At 41.1% G+C, this 15,716-nt stretch overlaps 1 protein-coding gene across 1 annotated transcript in view; it reads right to left on the bottom strand.

Moving 5' to 3' along the window:
* Positions 1–15,716, bottom strand: part of ARAP2 (ArfGAP with RhoGAP domain, ankyrin repeat and PH domain 2) — a 167,341-nt gene that overhangs the window by 10,799 nt on the left and 140,826 nt on the right. The window contains exons 29-32 of the mRNA XM_029083452.2: positions 10,176–10,315; positions 5,652–5,734; positions 5,166–5,201; positions 3,481–3,544 (exon numbers count right to left, since the gene is read on the bottom strand). Of these exons, the coding sequence (XP_028939285.1) occupies positions 3,481–3,544; positions 5,166–5,201; positions 5,652–5,734; positions 10,176–10,315 (323 nt within the window). The remainder of the gene's footprint in view (positions 1–3,480; positions 3,545–5,165; positions 5,202–5,651; positions 5,735–10,175; positions 10,316–15,716) is intronic.

Raw genomic sequence — 15,716 nt, 5'->3', positions numbered from 1 at the left:
AAGTTCTGGATTCTAATCCCAATTCCACCACGTGCCTTCTGTGTGACTGAGGACAAATCACTTGACTTCTCTGTGCCTCAGTTACTTTATCTGTAAAATGGGGATTAAAATTGTGAGCCAGAAACTGTGTCTAACCCCATTTCCTGTACCTACCCCAGTGCCTAGAACAGTTCCTGGCACATAGTAAGCACTTAACAAATATTACAATTATTATTCTTCATTATTAATCGTGCTTCACTGGGAAAAGCCACCAGTAACCCAAACTGCAAAATTTCTATCACAATTTGCTTTCCAAAATTTATTTATCAAAATTATGTTGTGCACATCAAATTCAATTAGAAGAATCTTCCTTTCAATCCAAATTTAAAATGTGCAAATTTACAAATCAAGAATGGGGAGAAAACTACATTAATCAAGAGCTGACCAGGATGAAAACCACCTTGGATTTTCATACGGGGAGAAAATGAATAACCATAAAGTCAGATTTTTTTTTTCCACACAAGGTCTCTCATGCACCACAGAAAGTTTACTGAGTTTAATCTTTAAAAAACGTAGTACATTCAAAATACCCTTTATCATTCACTCTGTGTTCACGGTTGGCCGAGATTCCTCGTCAGAGTTTATGACACAGAGTGTGGCTATGGAAACTGAAATCTCATCCTAAGGGGGAAGGATGATAACTTCATTGAGGAGAAAAGATCAAGAAGTTAACGAACGGGAAATGGAACTTCCCAGAATCGTTCCCGGCAGAGTCAGAGCAGACCCAGGTGGAAGAGAGAGTGAAACATTCCACGACACAGAGGAAGTAGTTTTGAAAACTAAGAGGTTGAGTTTGGGGAAAGCCATCTGTAGTGAGGGGGTGGGGAGAGTGGTATTTCAGATAACAGAGAGTGGCACCTTAATTGCTGCCAATGGATGCCATTGCTCTAGTGGAACGCTGCTAGAAAAGTAATTATTCAGCCTGATGGGATCAAGGAAGAGGCCAATTCTGTGTACATTTCTCTTACATCCTATCCTCAGAAGAATTTTTTTTTTTTATCTATCAGGGAAGCAGGGCTTTTTGCAAATAAGAAAACTCCTTGTCGATGCCTGTGTTTCTAAACCTGGAGCCAAGTGTGAACAAACAGTTGTTTTAGCTTCATTACTGTTTTGTTGACGGCCACTCACATCAGCAAACCCTGAACCTATTGGGCCCAATTCTTCTCCTATTGGACAATGAGAGTTGTTCTAAATCAAGCTGATGACAGTTTCTACAGTCTCTAGAATCTGCCATTTCATCTCCAAACTGCTAACAGGCTGTTCCAAGTACTCATCTTGTACCTATCTCCTTGACTACGATGCCAGCCCCCTCAATAACTTCCCAACCTCCTGTCACTCCCTCCTGCAATCCATATATGGCTGCTGGACCATTTTTTATTTTAAAGAAAGCATTCAGTTCACATCCTCCCATGCCTCAAAAACATCTAATGGTTGTCCATCCACTTCTATATTTAACAAAAACTCCTTACCATAGGCTTTAAACCAATCAATTAGTTCTCCTATCTGTCTTCACTGCTCTCCTACAACACAACCTGCACACTCTGCTCCTCTACTGCCAGCCTATTCAATCTACCTCAATCTCTTCTCTCTCACCATTGACCCCTTACCTACCTACTCTCTCTGGCATGGAACTCCCTCCCCTTTCATATCCAACAGACGAACACTCTCCACACTTTTAAAGCTCTCCTAAAAATCACATCTCCAGGAGGTCTTCCTTGACTAAGCCCTCATTTCTGCTAATTCAACCTCTTTTCTGTGTCACTGATGCCCTTTGATCTGCATCCTACTAGGATTGGATATTCACCCCACCCTCTGCCCCAGAGCACTTAAGGTAAGATAAGAACATAAGATAATATCCTTATGTTCTCTCCGTTTCCCCTATCTGTAGGTTATTTTAATGTCTGTCTCCCCCTCCAGACTTTAAGCTCCTTATGATTAGGCTTTGTGTCTAGCAGCTTTACTGTACTGTACGCTCCTAAGTGCTTAGTTCAGTGCTCTGGACCCAGTAAGCACTCAATAAATACCATTGATTGACTGACTGATTTCTACAGAAATATCTCCTACAAAAACTAACCTCAGAGACAGATGTACCCGTCAGAACTGAAAAATCTGGGATACTTCAAGGTAATCACATGGCATGAACAAAATGTTCCATCAGTAATTGACAATTGCTGGTGGTGCAGTTGGGTCCGTTTGAAGGCCAATTGTCTTATTTGACCTTATTCGTCCCTAAAAAGGCTCAGTCTTCTAGGCTGCTAAAATAGAATGACCACACAGCTGAATGCAACTAGGTCCAGTTGTAGTAATAGTAGTTAAAGTATTTATTTTTATTCAACCCCCATTGGGTGCAATGCTTTGTACTAGGTGCTTGGGATATATTCCCATATATATACATTCCCTGCCCAAAAGGATGTTGCACAAGAAATGGGGAAGACAGAAATTATTATATTTATATAGTAATCAGAATGTCAGATGATCCAAGCTACAACTATGAGAAGGGATAAGCAGCCTGAAAAATAACGGGGAGAGAAGGAGAAAAGGGGTGAATTCGAAGACATTTCTATGTCTGTTCGATCCCCTTGCTACTTGGTAAAGATCATGGGAAAAAAAGAGCAGAACTGAACTCTCACTTAAAAATGCTCTGAGAGGCTGTTTACCTACCTAAGGATGAGGTAGGTGGTTTTGTGCATTCTTTTTTCAGGCTAACCCTCTTTTCAGCACAAGAGTAAGAAACATTTCTCATGACTCCTTGTGGTCAAAGGAGAAAGTTTTACTTATTATGTCTTCCTCAGATCCACAAACCTTTGGGTTTGAAATCCAGAGAGAAATACCAGAAAGACAAGTATACAGACCCCATCCCAGAGGGTTACCCTCAAGAAGTTTGTTTCAAGTGAATCCTGGAGACATAAACCTGCCTCTGATAGAGACTGTAAGAAAGTCAAACCTTCTGAGGCTTTTGTGTGTGCCGTGAAAGAGGGACCTGACACAGCAGCTAGAAATTCTGGCTCGGGGAGCAAATGAATTAAAAGCCAATGGACCGATTTAGCTGGCGGAACACAATTACGTCTTGGACGGAAAAAGAACGTAAAGCCAAACTAATTTGATTCCTAATAGTTCTGCTTTTAGCAGGATAGAGTACAAACTGTCCATCCTTCAGGCTGGGTATTGAAGGTACACTTGCAAACACATGCACCCTCACTCAAAATATCTAGGCTCACCACCTGTACAAGAGAAAAGCTTTAACTCTGGATAATATCTATTTTCAGAGAGTGCCAACGGACAAATGATGGACAAATAAATCCATCCAACCAAGTAAATGGCCCAACTCAGCATTCCTACTTTGCCTTTTATTTGGTATTCTTTTGAAAGATTTTCCCATTTCCCCCCAACACACATTTAAGAACACACAGGGGAGTTCGGGCAGGGCAGTTGTTGTAATACCTGAGCAATGAAAATACTGGTCATCCACTCCATTTGGTTTTGTTGATTCTCACAACACATGTGCCTGCAAAAGATAATTCCTAGGTATCATGGAATGTTCAGGAGAAGTGATGATTTGCTTAACACATGAAAATCTTTCTGGATTTCTTTTGATTCAGCCTAGATTCTAAATGAATTCTAAAGTAAAGGCCATTTTAGGTTTTGGGTAAATGCATGTAATCGAGAGATAAACAGTCGACCTTCTGAATGACAATCAGACAAAAGTTTTGGCTTCCAGAGTGCCAAAATTGCAGTGATTTCTTATAAAGGCACACATTGGACAAAAGGCAAAGCACCTACAGTTGTTCTGTAAAAAATACAAATGGCCATAGCAACATAAACAGTCACCCTGAAGGAGGAAAACTGGAAGCCAGTTCATTTGTTTCTGATAGGAGGCAGATTGGTCTGGGACCCAGACAATGTGGATTCTGCTCCCAGCTCAGGCACTGGCCTGCTGTATGACCTCAGATGAGTTATTTAACCAATCTCTGCATCGGTTTCCTGAGAGGAATAACAATACTTGCTTCTCCCCAACTCAGAGGGAGGTTGTGTGGTTAAAATGAGATTAAATAACGTGAAAGGGTTTGGGGAAAATAGAAATGCTACAGTGCTATTCTAATTTCAATTTGCATCCTGTAGATTTTAAATTCCTTGAAGCCAGGGATTATGTCTTCCAACTACATTGTACTGCACTCTCCCAAGCATTTAGGACAGAGTTCTGTAAATAAGTGCTCCATAAATACTATTGATTGTTTATGTGGATGGAATTTCCATGCTGTACATAAGGATATTCATCCTGAGGTAAAGGATATCCAGAATGAGAGCTCTTTGCCAACAGGAACCATAACTGGTAGAAGCTCTATTGCTCACAATACTTGGGAACTAAACAAGTCCAGATCCCAAATATCATGGATAATCGAGTTTCCCCACTCAGTTCCTTCCAGATCAGTTCTCTTAATTTTAGGGCGACCAGCATTTGATGAGAAGGGAAATTAAGTTGTTTGTCAAGGTGGAATGTCAACAGTAGCTACCGTGGTGGTTGAGCTAAAGTTAGAGTGTCTACCTAATGCTGTGGCAGAAATCATGATAATAGACTCCATACTTTTGTACGAAATCCATGAGACTTATTCTGATTTTCAGGGGTCTCAGGGTGTCTGCAGTGGCTCAACCTCTCTGGTAGGCCCACTGGACTCAAGACCGCAAGTTCTTAGTGGGCAGGGAATGTGTCTGTTATATTGTACTCTCTCAAGCGCTTAGGACAGTGCTCTGTACACAGTAAGCACTCAATAAATACAATTGACTGTCTTAGCCCTAACTGGATCTGGAGACCTACTGTAAATTAGTCAGAGAGTTAGTCAGTTAGTAAGGTAGCCACTCTCTTTCTGGGTTTCTGGAGTTGAACTATGGGACCGTTTGGTTCTTTAGAGGTGGGGTCAGGCTTCCAGATATCTGAATGCAAGTTCTCTTTGGCATTTCTGCTAGAGTCAGAGAAGAAGCAACATACGCTGTCGATTATTTCTGAAAACCCTATTCACACGGGTGCCGTAATAGGAGGAAGACTTCAACTCAGTCTTCAGGAGCCCTGTGTCCTGATGACATGGTCATGATGAAAAAATCAAAACAATTCCTGTTAGATGATTTCTTACCAGTGGTGCTTTTCTGAATAGGCAGTAAGACCCCAACTGTGGTAAAAAAAAAAAGTAGAGGTTAAAACGAATTTTCACAGTGCTGCATGGAAAAATTACAAATCTCTAGGGGGAAAACCAATTTCTCCCAAATGAGAGTGAGAATTAAAGGAGAGATATTTATAAAAAATGAAGCTAATAGTGGAGATGAGTTTCAAGCCCTAGGTAGAGTGTTCTACACAAGGGAAGCACTCAATACCATTGATTGATTGACTGATTCAGGGCAAGAAGGGAGACTACTTTAACATTAAATTTCCCTAACACCTTTCAGCCCATTTCTAACTGTGATAAAGTGCATTTCTGGGAGCAAGGAACTCATCTGGAAGGTCAGATTCACTGAGGGGTGCTTTAATTCTCCAAATCTTCGTTTTCTTTTTTTGTTTCATGGAGCTTTTTAGGATACTTAATTATTAATTATTCCTAAGATTCTTTTGATTTAATTCTTACCTCGTTGGTGGCTTCATTTTCTTCTTCACTCCGCGGTAAAACTTCAGAGAGCTGAGAGGGAGTGTTTTATCCAATTTGCTACTCTGTAAATTTCCATACAAATACATAATTACAAAGAACATTTTTTCAAATATATCTTTAATTTCCAGTCATCTTCAACTTCTTAATTCTAATCACCCGAAGGCTAACCGTGTGAGTTCCCAAAATACTGTAGTTGAATTTCTCCAAATGCTCAACAGAACTGATGCTAATTGAATATTCAATATAGTGGAGAAGATTTAATATGGTGGGTTCCCTTAGGTTCTGAGTTGATTCGATTGACGATGCAATCTTATCCATGTGATCAGTGTGGCTGGCTAAGTATGGTCAAGTGAAAAGAGCCTGGGAGTGAAAGGACCTGAGTTCTAATCCCTGCTCTGCCACTTGCCCGCTCTGTGACTTTTCACAAGTGACAACTTCTCCGTGCCTTCATAGTCTCATCTAAAATACCTGTTCTCCCTCTCCTTTAAGGCTGTGAGCCTCAGGTGGGACAAGGACTGTATCTGACCTAGCTTCTATTTACCCCAACACTTTATACAGTATGGGACATACAGTTTTAACAAATACCAAAATAATAATAATAATTATTATTATGATTCTACTCGACTGTGAGGACATTAAAAAAGCTCCTTGCGGCATGGATGTGTTTCCTACTTGTAAGGCCTGTTGCTGTTATTGAATCTGTCTTCTGGTCTCCTAAGTTTTTGGAAGTCTCTGCTTAAGGAGGGACAGCTTTCAAGACCTTCATTTTGGTATGAAGTTCAACACCCCACTGTTGTCAATCTCTCAAAGGACATTCCAGCTTCTTGGTTAGATTTTCCAGTATTTGGTCCTTTTGTGAACCGATGAGTTGTCCAATGACTTAGATGCAGAATTCCAAGGCAACATTAGTTCTGGGTTGTGGCTAAAAATCCCTGGTGCAGATTGGTACATATAATGCTAGTTTTCTTCAGGTTGCCAGGATTAGAATGGTAACGACTCTGCAAAGCGGTTCATAATCTTTTGCTTCTCTTCTTGGAAACATGCTTCCAGACCACCAGAAGGCTATGTATAGAATTGGCCTTGTAAGCCCATTGTGAGCAAGGATTGTCTCTCTTTATTGCTGAATTGTACTTCCAAGCACTTAGTATAGTGCTCTGCACACAGTAAGTGCTCAATAAATATGATTGAGTGAGTGAATGAATGAAAGGAGACACCACAGACGGAGGTAATAATAGTAGGCGAGAGACCTTTCATAAACTCATCCTGTGGACAGTAAATTTGTTGTGGGCACGGAATGTGTCTGTTATAGTGCTGTACGATCCAAAGTGCTTAGTACAGTGCGCTACACACAATAAGAGCTCAATATTGATTCTGTTCTGATTGATTCTGTTCCACAATACTACTACTGCTATTAGCTGCCCCTGATCAGGTCTGCTCGTAATTTGAATAGCTCTGTCACATAAAGACACATACATGAATGTGATATACAAAGCAGTGTGGCTTAGTGGAAAGAGCAAAGAGGACTGGATTCTAATCCCAGCTCTGCCTTTTGCCTGCTGAGTGTGACCATGGACAAGTCACGTAATTTCCCTGGGCCTCAGTTTCCTTATCGGCAAAATGGGGATAAGATACCTGGTTCTCCCTCCTCCTTAGACTTTACCCCAAGTGGGACAAAGACCTTGTCTGCTCTGCTTATTTTGTATCTACAAATTGATCAATCATTCATATTGCGTTCAGTACTATCTGCCAAGCACTGTACTAAGCACTTGGGAGAGTACAACACAATAGAATTAGCAGGCAGGTTCCCTGCCCTTAACAAGCTTACAGTCTAGAGGGGGAGACAGACATTAATATAAGTATAGCGATTAGTACAATGATCATTTTGCATCTAGTGTCTTACATCTAGGGAAGCAGCATAGCCTAGCAGATAAAACACGGGCCTGGGAGTCAGAAGGAGCTGGGTTCTAATCCCGGCTCTTTCACTTGTCTGCTGTGTGGTTTTGGACAAGTCACTTAATTTCTCTGTGCCTCATTTACCTCATCTGTAAAATGGGGATTAAGACTATGAGTCCCACATGGATGGGACAGTATCCAATCTGATAAGCTTATATCTACTCCAATGTTGTAGGAACAGTGCCTTGGCACATATTAAGCACTTTAGAAATACCATCATTTTTATTATCTATCCCAGTGCCTCAGACAGTGCTTGACAACTAATAAGCACTTAAATGCCACCATCGTCATTATTATTTTATTATTACTATTTAATATATTACCACGCTGGGCACCACAGTAAATGCTTAACAAATACCACCATTATTAATAATGCAGTTCTTCTAATTATTCATCACCAATGTTTGGGTGATCCATTATCTTTAAATAAAAGTGCTAAGAGTTTCCCCCTGAAACTTTTCTCTTAATAGAAAATTGGGAAGTTCAGGAACTGTTTGTGACAAATGTAAAGCTGGGTCAAGGTACCCCAAAAACTTGTAGCCTGTTTTTTCAACACCTGCTTTCCCAAGGATTTAACTGAGTCAGTGACATGGCCACTCTCCTCAAGCTGCTCATCTAATCAGAAGAATTCGCTTACTGTGGCAAGTAAATTTAACGGCCACAAGGCAATAGTTTTTTTTCAGACCATAACGAGCTACTGTAAAGAGTGAAGCAAAATACAGGCAATCTTCCCCTTTTGCCATACATTAGACTGTGAGAAAGTTCTAACTAAACAAAAAAATCCCACTACACAACATATACGCCACTATATATAACCTTAATTTATTGTAAATGAGCATTCACAAATATGATCTCTAACTTAACACACATAGATTAAAACACACTTTCCAATCTTTTAATTTTTCACTACCTCCTTCAGACCCCTTTCTTTCTAAATAGATAATTACTTTTTTTAATAGGTAACTGTCAAAATGGGCCAAAAAATCTCGTATCTTGAGGAGTTTTGAAAAATATCATTTAACCCTGTAAAATCCCTATAAATTTAATGAGGGCTACTGCCACTTAACTCAAAATTATGGAATTCAAATCGTTGACAGAGTAACCAGGAAAAAAAATATTAAAATTAATAACAAGGAAAGTAAATGGTTACAGAGATTTACTGTAAGCCTCTCATCTGCTCTACTTAAGGTGCTAATTAAGGTTGTAGGCACACTCATTTCATCTCACATGTTCAAATTTCAACTTTTAGCACTTAATAATTAGAGAGTATCTGGGTAACTCAGTCATTCTAAGCTAAAGAAAGACTTCCCATGCTTCATTAAAAAGTCCATCATCCTTTGAGCAGCCTTATAGTAGCTAATGATGCACATTCCTTCAAAATACATTTTCTCATAAAAGTTATACGGGAAGCAGAACTAGGAAAAATGTCCAAACATGTGAAAATCCATGTGTGCTATTAAAATTCACTTTGTTCTCAGTGAAGGCACTGTGTCACAATAGGGTAATCTTGTTATTGCTACTTTTCTCTCTACACATTCCTATAGAGATTGAATTTCTTTTTTTTTTCCAGTCATAAAATCATTAGAAATAGAAAACTATTTTGAGATTCAATTGGAAACTTGTACTTGTAGAAAACACATTAAGTGATTTATAATTTCCACATTTGCACCCAAAGAAGACCGTATCATCTCACAGACTAAGTGCTGCACAGGGAGACTCTGGAGGTTGGAAATGCTCATAACGCAGGTGGAACGATAGCCTTGGCGTTCCGTTACTGCTTTTGCTTTTAATTTTTAATTTGAAAAGCCTGAGGGAAAGCAGTAAGGGAAAAGCATTTTGAAAAACCACTGGTTTCAACTGTTTTCAGCGGCACATATGACAAAACTGCTTTTATAAACTCAAACATCTCCCACGGAGCCTCACATCGGGTGCTGGTTTCTGATAATTCATACCAGGGATAGGAGGGTGAAGCCTGGGTACATATGCACCAAGGACTCATGCTAACCAAGACACCTGGAATCTGCTCTCTCTGCAGCCTAAATTACTTCCTCACATACAGTTAGATGCTTGGGAAGCTCTCTACGAAAGTAGAAATCCAGGGTTTCCAAATATACAGACACGACAGAAATAACATCTCCAACAGAATACCAAATTTCTACAAGGGAGCTACTAAAGACCCAGGGAGAAATAAAAGTCAGTCAAAGTACAGTTGAAACTAATTAAAACCAAATGAAGTAAGCCTTCACCGATGCTCGTGAGAAGCAGCATGGCTGAGGAGAATCAACATGGCTTAGTGGATAGAGCACAGGCCTGGAGTCAGCAAGGACTCAGTTCTAATCCCAGCTCTGCCACATTTCTGCTGTGTGAGCTAGGAGAAGTCACTTCAATTCTCTGTGTCTCAGTTACCTCATTTGTAAAATGGGGGATGAGTATGAGCCCCAAGTGGGACAGAGACTTTGTCTAATTTAACTTGTGTCTACCCTAGTGCTTAGAACAGCACGTGGCACCTAGTAACCACTTAACCATAATTATTATTATTATTATCATTACCTTCGTATCCCTGTAAAGAAAGAGATGACCATCGCGTAAAACACAGTAGCGCTCTTGAAATTTACTTCCGGACAGTATTTTAGATGGTTCTTCTTTGAATTTCAAGAATCCTTCTTTCACACTTTCCACTGAATTCCTCTCTGCAAAACACATGGGTAGCACTGGGGTATTTCTTAGAATTACAGAAGATAATGATAATGCTTAAAATTACATCAGTAGAGCTTTGAAATGTAATTTAATAGGACACATCAAGAACATGCTCATAGGACTTTGTATTTTCTCTTTCCCAAAATGCAAATCAAAAGCCCTGCTCTGCTACTTAATAATAATAATAATAATGTTGGTATTTGTTAAGCGCTTACTATGTGCAGAGCACTGTTCTAAGCCCTGGGGTAGATACAGGGTAATCAGGTTGTCCCACGTGAGGCTCACAGTTAATCCCCATTTTACAGATGAGGGAACTGAGGCCCAGAGAAGTTAAGTGACTTGCCCACAGTCACACAGCTGACAAGTGGCAGAGCCGGGATTCGAACTCATGACCTCTGACTCCCAAGCCCGGGCTCTTTCCACTGAGCCACGCTGCACTTGTCAGCTGTGTGACTGTGGGCAAGTCACAACTTCTCTGTACCTCAGTTACCTCATCTGTAAAATGGGGATTAACTGTGAGGCTCACGTGGGACAACCTGATTACCCTATATCTACCCCAGCAATTAGAACAGTGCTCTGCACATAGTAAGCGCTTAACAAATACAAACATAATTAAATACCTAATTCCAAAACATTCATATTAGAAATTCAATGCTCAGGTCAAGTTCATCCATCAGCACCCTCTTCTTGTCAAGATTTTAATGTATCCAAACCCTCTTTCCAAACCATCCCAACAAACGCCAAGATCTCACCTTTTTCCTGGAGGCATTTCCCAAGCGCTTAGTCCAGTGCTCTGCACATAGTAAGTGCTCAATAAATGCCACTGATTGATTTCTACATTTTGCTTGGACTTGGTTGTCCAAAATAACTCCCTGCTCCCATCCCTACAGCTCTCTGGGAAAAGCCTGGGGTTAGAATCCTGGCACTGGACGGCTCTTTGGCCAGCTAGAGCATACTCCTGAATACTTCAATCAATTGTATTTATTAAGCACTTAAGTGCCTGTTTGCAGGCACTGTACTAAGCACTTGGGAGAGGACAACACAACAAGATAACAGACATTCCCTGCCCATAACAAGCTTACAGTCTAGAGGACTGTAAGCTTCGGTCCTCCCCGGGGAGGACAGATAAAACACACAGTGGAGGAGAAAGAGAGGATGGGGGAGAAAGAAAGCTTGGCTGCTATTTTACAGCTTTTGGTGGTGAATTTTAGTGTCTCACAAAACATCCAAGTATGAGCTTGTGAAGAAAAATAGAAGAGATGGCTTCAGCACCATTGATTCTTCCTTTTTAATGGCACTTGTTAAGCACTTGCTACGTGACAGGCACTGTACTAAATGCCAAGGGTAGATACAAGCTAATGAGGTTGGACACAGTGTACGTCCCACATGGGGCTTACGGTCTTAATCCCCATTTTACAGATGCGGTAACTGTGGGTCAAAGAAGCTAAGAGGCTGCTAAAGGTCACACAACGGACCAGTGGCAGAGTTGGGATTAGAACTCAGATCCTCCTGACTCCCAGGCCCATGTTCTATCTACAAGGTCATGCTGATCCTCTCAAAATATCCTGCCCCCTGTGAGGCTTGAATTCACAACACGTTGCCTCCTGCACTAAGGAGGCGATTCTTCCATGTGTCTGTTAATTCTGTTATACTGTGCACTCCCAAGTGCTTACAAGAGAAGCAGCGTGGCTCAGTGGAAAGAGCCCGGGCCTTGGGAGTCGGAGGTCATAGGTTCGAATCCCGCTCTGCCACTTGTCAGCTGTGTGATTGTGGGCAAGTCACTTAAACTTCTCTGTGCCTCAGTTCCCCTCATCTGTAAAATAGGGATTGAGACTGTGAGCCTCACATGGGACAACCTGGATTACCCTGTATCTACCCCCGGCACTTAGAATAGTGCTCTGCACATAGTAAGTGCTTAACAAACACCAACATTATTATTATTATTATTATTATTATTATTTACTAGAGTGCTTTTCCACAATAGTAAGTGTCAATAAATACAATTGATCAATTACATACTGCTGGCCCAAATCTTGGGATCACCTGGAATTTTAGGTACTTATAGACACGTGTAATGTGCACATACATGAAATGTCACCAGTGTAAACATGCACACACATGTGCTCAGAGATCTGTAGTCTATTCCAGTTCCAGATAGAGCATCCTTGGATTTAGAAGCAGATGGAGAAATCTGAATCTGTACTGAGTCTATGTGCATAAAAATCAGCTAAGGTTGGGATTGAAAATGCTAGGTTCAAATGGCAGGGGGAACCACCACACACACAGCGGAGAAATTTTGAGGTTTAAACCCCATGTGGATTTAATGTTCTTTTCATGACAATTAATCAAATGTTGCACAGAGAGAGAAAACAAAAGATACTCCGCATCTTATCCCAGTACATCTCGTACTGCTGCGGCTCCAGCTTCAAACACAGAACAAACACAATAGAATTAGAACTTTCAAAAGTTATAAACGGTGACATCCTTAAAGGAAACTGTTAGGGCTAGGCTATTCTTTTTTTTAAAAAAATCTGGTTAGGGCTACTTTCTCAATCACTAGATCCGCTGTTGGTTTAAAAGGAAAAATCAAAATCCAAGAAAACCCCTAAAAAGCAAAGAATACTCTTAAGCCCTGTTCCTTTTCTGTGATGAACAGAAATAGTGTTTCTGAAATGATGCCAGTTCTGTCAGTAACAAATTGATAGTGAAATCACATTTGATTTACTTTCATTATTTTCTTTTTAGATCCCAATGTTTAAGGTGTATCAATGTAATGAAAGAACAATCGGCTCTGGAGTCGCTGGTCACTGTGATGGATTCAGAAGACATTTGCCGAGGACAGAGAAAAAGTAAACTGATATCCAACTACACCCAAACCCCTGGCCAAGTTCACTCACACGAGGACCATTTACAAGCTTCTGGTTGCTGCAAGACAATTGAGGGGTGGCGGGGAATGAAATGCCAGGGTTCGGGAATTACAATTTATTCCAGATAAAGCTTCTTAAAATGACTGTCCCAAATTCAGGAATAGAGCCTACTAATGGGAAAGATTATCTAGCTGAGAAAATGTGTGTATAATTGACTTGCAATTAGTGTCCCTAACAGTATTGTTAAAAAAAAAAAAAAAAAATCAAGCTGCTTGCAGTACTTTACCAAAGATGTTCATCTCCAGTGCAGAAATAAGCACTTACTACAGTGCTTTGCACACAGTAAGCACTTAATAAATACGATTGAATGAATAAAAATAGGCAAAAAATAACATAATATTGACCAGGGTACCGGACATGACCTACTCCATCTGGGCCATAGGTCCTGCTGTTTTATGCACACTGGGAAGCAGCATGGTGTAGTGGACACAGAATGGACCTGGGAGTCAGAGGTCCTGGGTTCTAATCCCAGCTCCACCATTCGTCTGCTGTGTGACCTTAGGCAAATCACTTCATTTCTCTATGCCTCCATTTCCTCATATAGAAAATGGGGATTAAATAACCACCAGTCTGTAAGCAAGTTATGGGCAGGGAATGCATCTACTATTTTGTTACACTGTACTCTCCCAAGAACAGTACAGTGCTCTGCACACAGTAAGTACTCAATAAATGATTGATTGATTGATTGCTCTCCCTTTTACTTAGACTGTGAATGCTATGAAGGACAGGGAATTGTCCAACCTGATTCCGTGTTACCTACCTAGGGCTTAGTACAGTGTTTGGTACATAGTAAGCACATAATAACAGTTCATTACTGGAAGCACCCAAGAGTGTCTTCTCCCTTGCAGAGATGAAAGATATCTACCCAACCCGGCTAGAGATGAGAGCCCTGTTGGTCCTCCAACAGCATCTACAATGGGGATCTGGAGCAAAAAAGGGCCCTCTACTCTTGTCTGGGGATTAGACCAGGGTATCGGTTGATCATTTTTACTCATTGAGCACTTACTGCATGCACATCACTGTGCTAAGTGCTTGTGAGAGTACAATATACCAGAGTTGGTAGACACATTCTCTTCCCACATCGAGCTTACAGTCCAGAAGGGAAGACAGAGATGGATATCAGTAAATTACGGATTTGTACATAAAGGCTGTGGGGCTGAGGGAGGGTTGACTAGAAGGAGCCAAAACAAGGGCAAGGGTGATACAGAAGCAAGTGGGTGAAGACAGGAGGTATGAGGCATTATGACAGAACCCGTGGCCCCTGACACGGGCCTTCCCCACAGCTTGACTTGGGACCTCACCAGGGCACAGATGGTGTGGTGTAGGACTATGTCTCCCCACCCCCTCTTCCTCCTTCCCCGTTTCCTTAGGATAGCTGATGTGTGCACACTCGTGCACACACACAGACATGCACGCATGTGTGCACTCCTACAGAGTCCCACACCAAGGGGAGAATTTTACTAGTTTAAACTGCTACGGAGAAACTATTGCACATATCAAGAGGACCTATTCTGCCACTTTTCTGCCAGTCTGAAATGACGCGACTTAGCAGTAACCATGATTACTGCCAACGAGGTCCTGGATCGCTGTCAGATCAACAGCTTCGAGGCAATGATCGCAACCACCCAACTTCATTGAGTGCATTATCTGAGGAAAGGGAATGTCAGCAGGACAGCCAGGAAACTCAGGGATGGTGAAATGAATGGGGGCAGATCCAACAGGGAGGGCATGAAGAACAATTTAAAGGCAAGATGAAGCAGAGTCAAACAACGTGATTCAGTACTGCATTTCCAGGAGTCCACCTTAGTAGACAGAACAGTCTGCTGTGCAGGAATTAGGAGAAAGCTTGCCCTTCTCCAGCTAAAACTATACACTAATACCAAGAGAGAGACCAAAAAACAGACCGGCCCCGAATGGGGCGAAACGATTAATACTGCAAGGATCCATCCTTATATGCAAACAGGTAAGGCTGAAAACTGCTCTGTGCCTCAGTTACCTCATCTGTGAAATGGGGATTTAGGACATAGACTATGTCCAAACTGATTATCTTGAATCTATCTCAGTGCTTAGGGCACTGCCAGGAACAGAGTAAGTGCTTAACAAATACCATTAAAAACAAGTCCCATGTGGGACATGGACTGTGTCTAACCTGATTATCTTGAATCTACCTCAGTGTTTAGAACAGTGCCAGGCACCTAGTAAGCACTTTAACAAATATGAATTAAAAATGATTCCCATGTGGGACATGGCCTGTGTCCAACATGATTAGCGCAAATCTACTCCAGCACTTAGGTCATTTTCTGGTACATTGTAAGTGCTTAGCGAATACCACAAAAAAAAGTAGCACCACCACAAACTGGGAGTCAATTGCCAAGACTAAACCAACATGGAGCAACATCATTGAGAAAGAAGTAACTCTCTGAGCAAAGGTTTTACATGGAAAGAGAGACAAAGAGACAAAAGAAAC

This window comes from Ornithorhynchus anatinus, chromosome 18, assembly GCF_004115215.2.
Source record: "Ornithorhynchus anatinus isolate Pmale09 chromosome 18, mOrnAna1.pri.v4, whole genome shotgun sequence".
NCBI classification, from domain to species: Eukaryota; Metazoa; Chordata; class Mammalia; order Monotremata; family Ornithorhynchidae; genus Ornithorhynchus; species Ornithorhynchus anatinus.
Note: the sequence above shows the minus strand (reverse complement) of the source record. Positions and strands in the feature narration are given on the sequence as shown.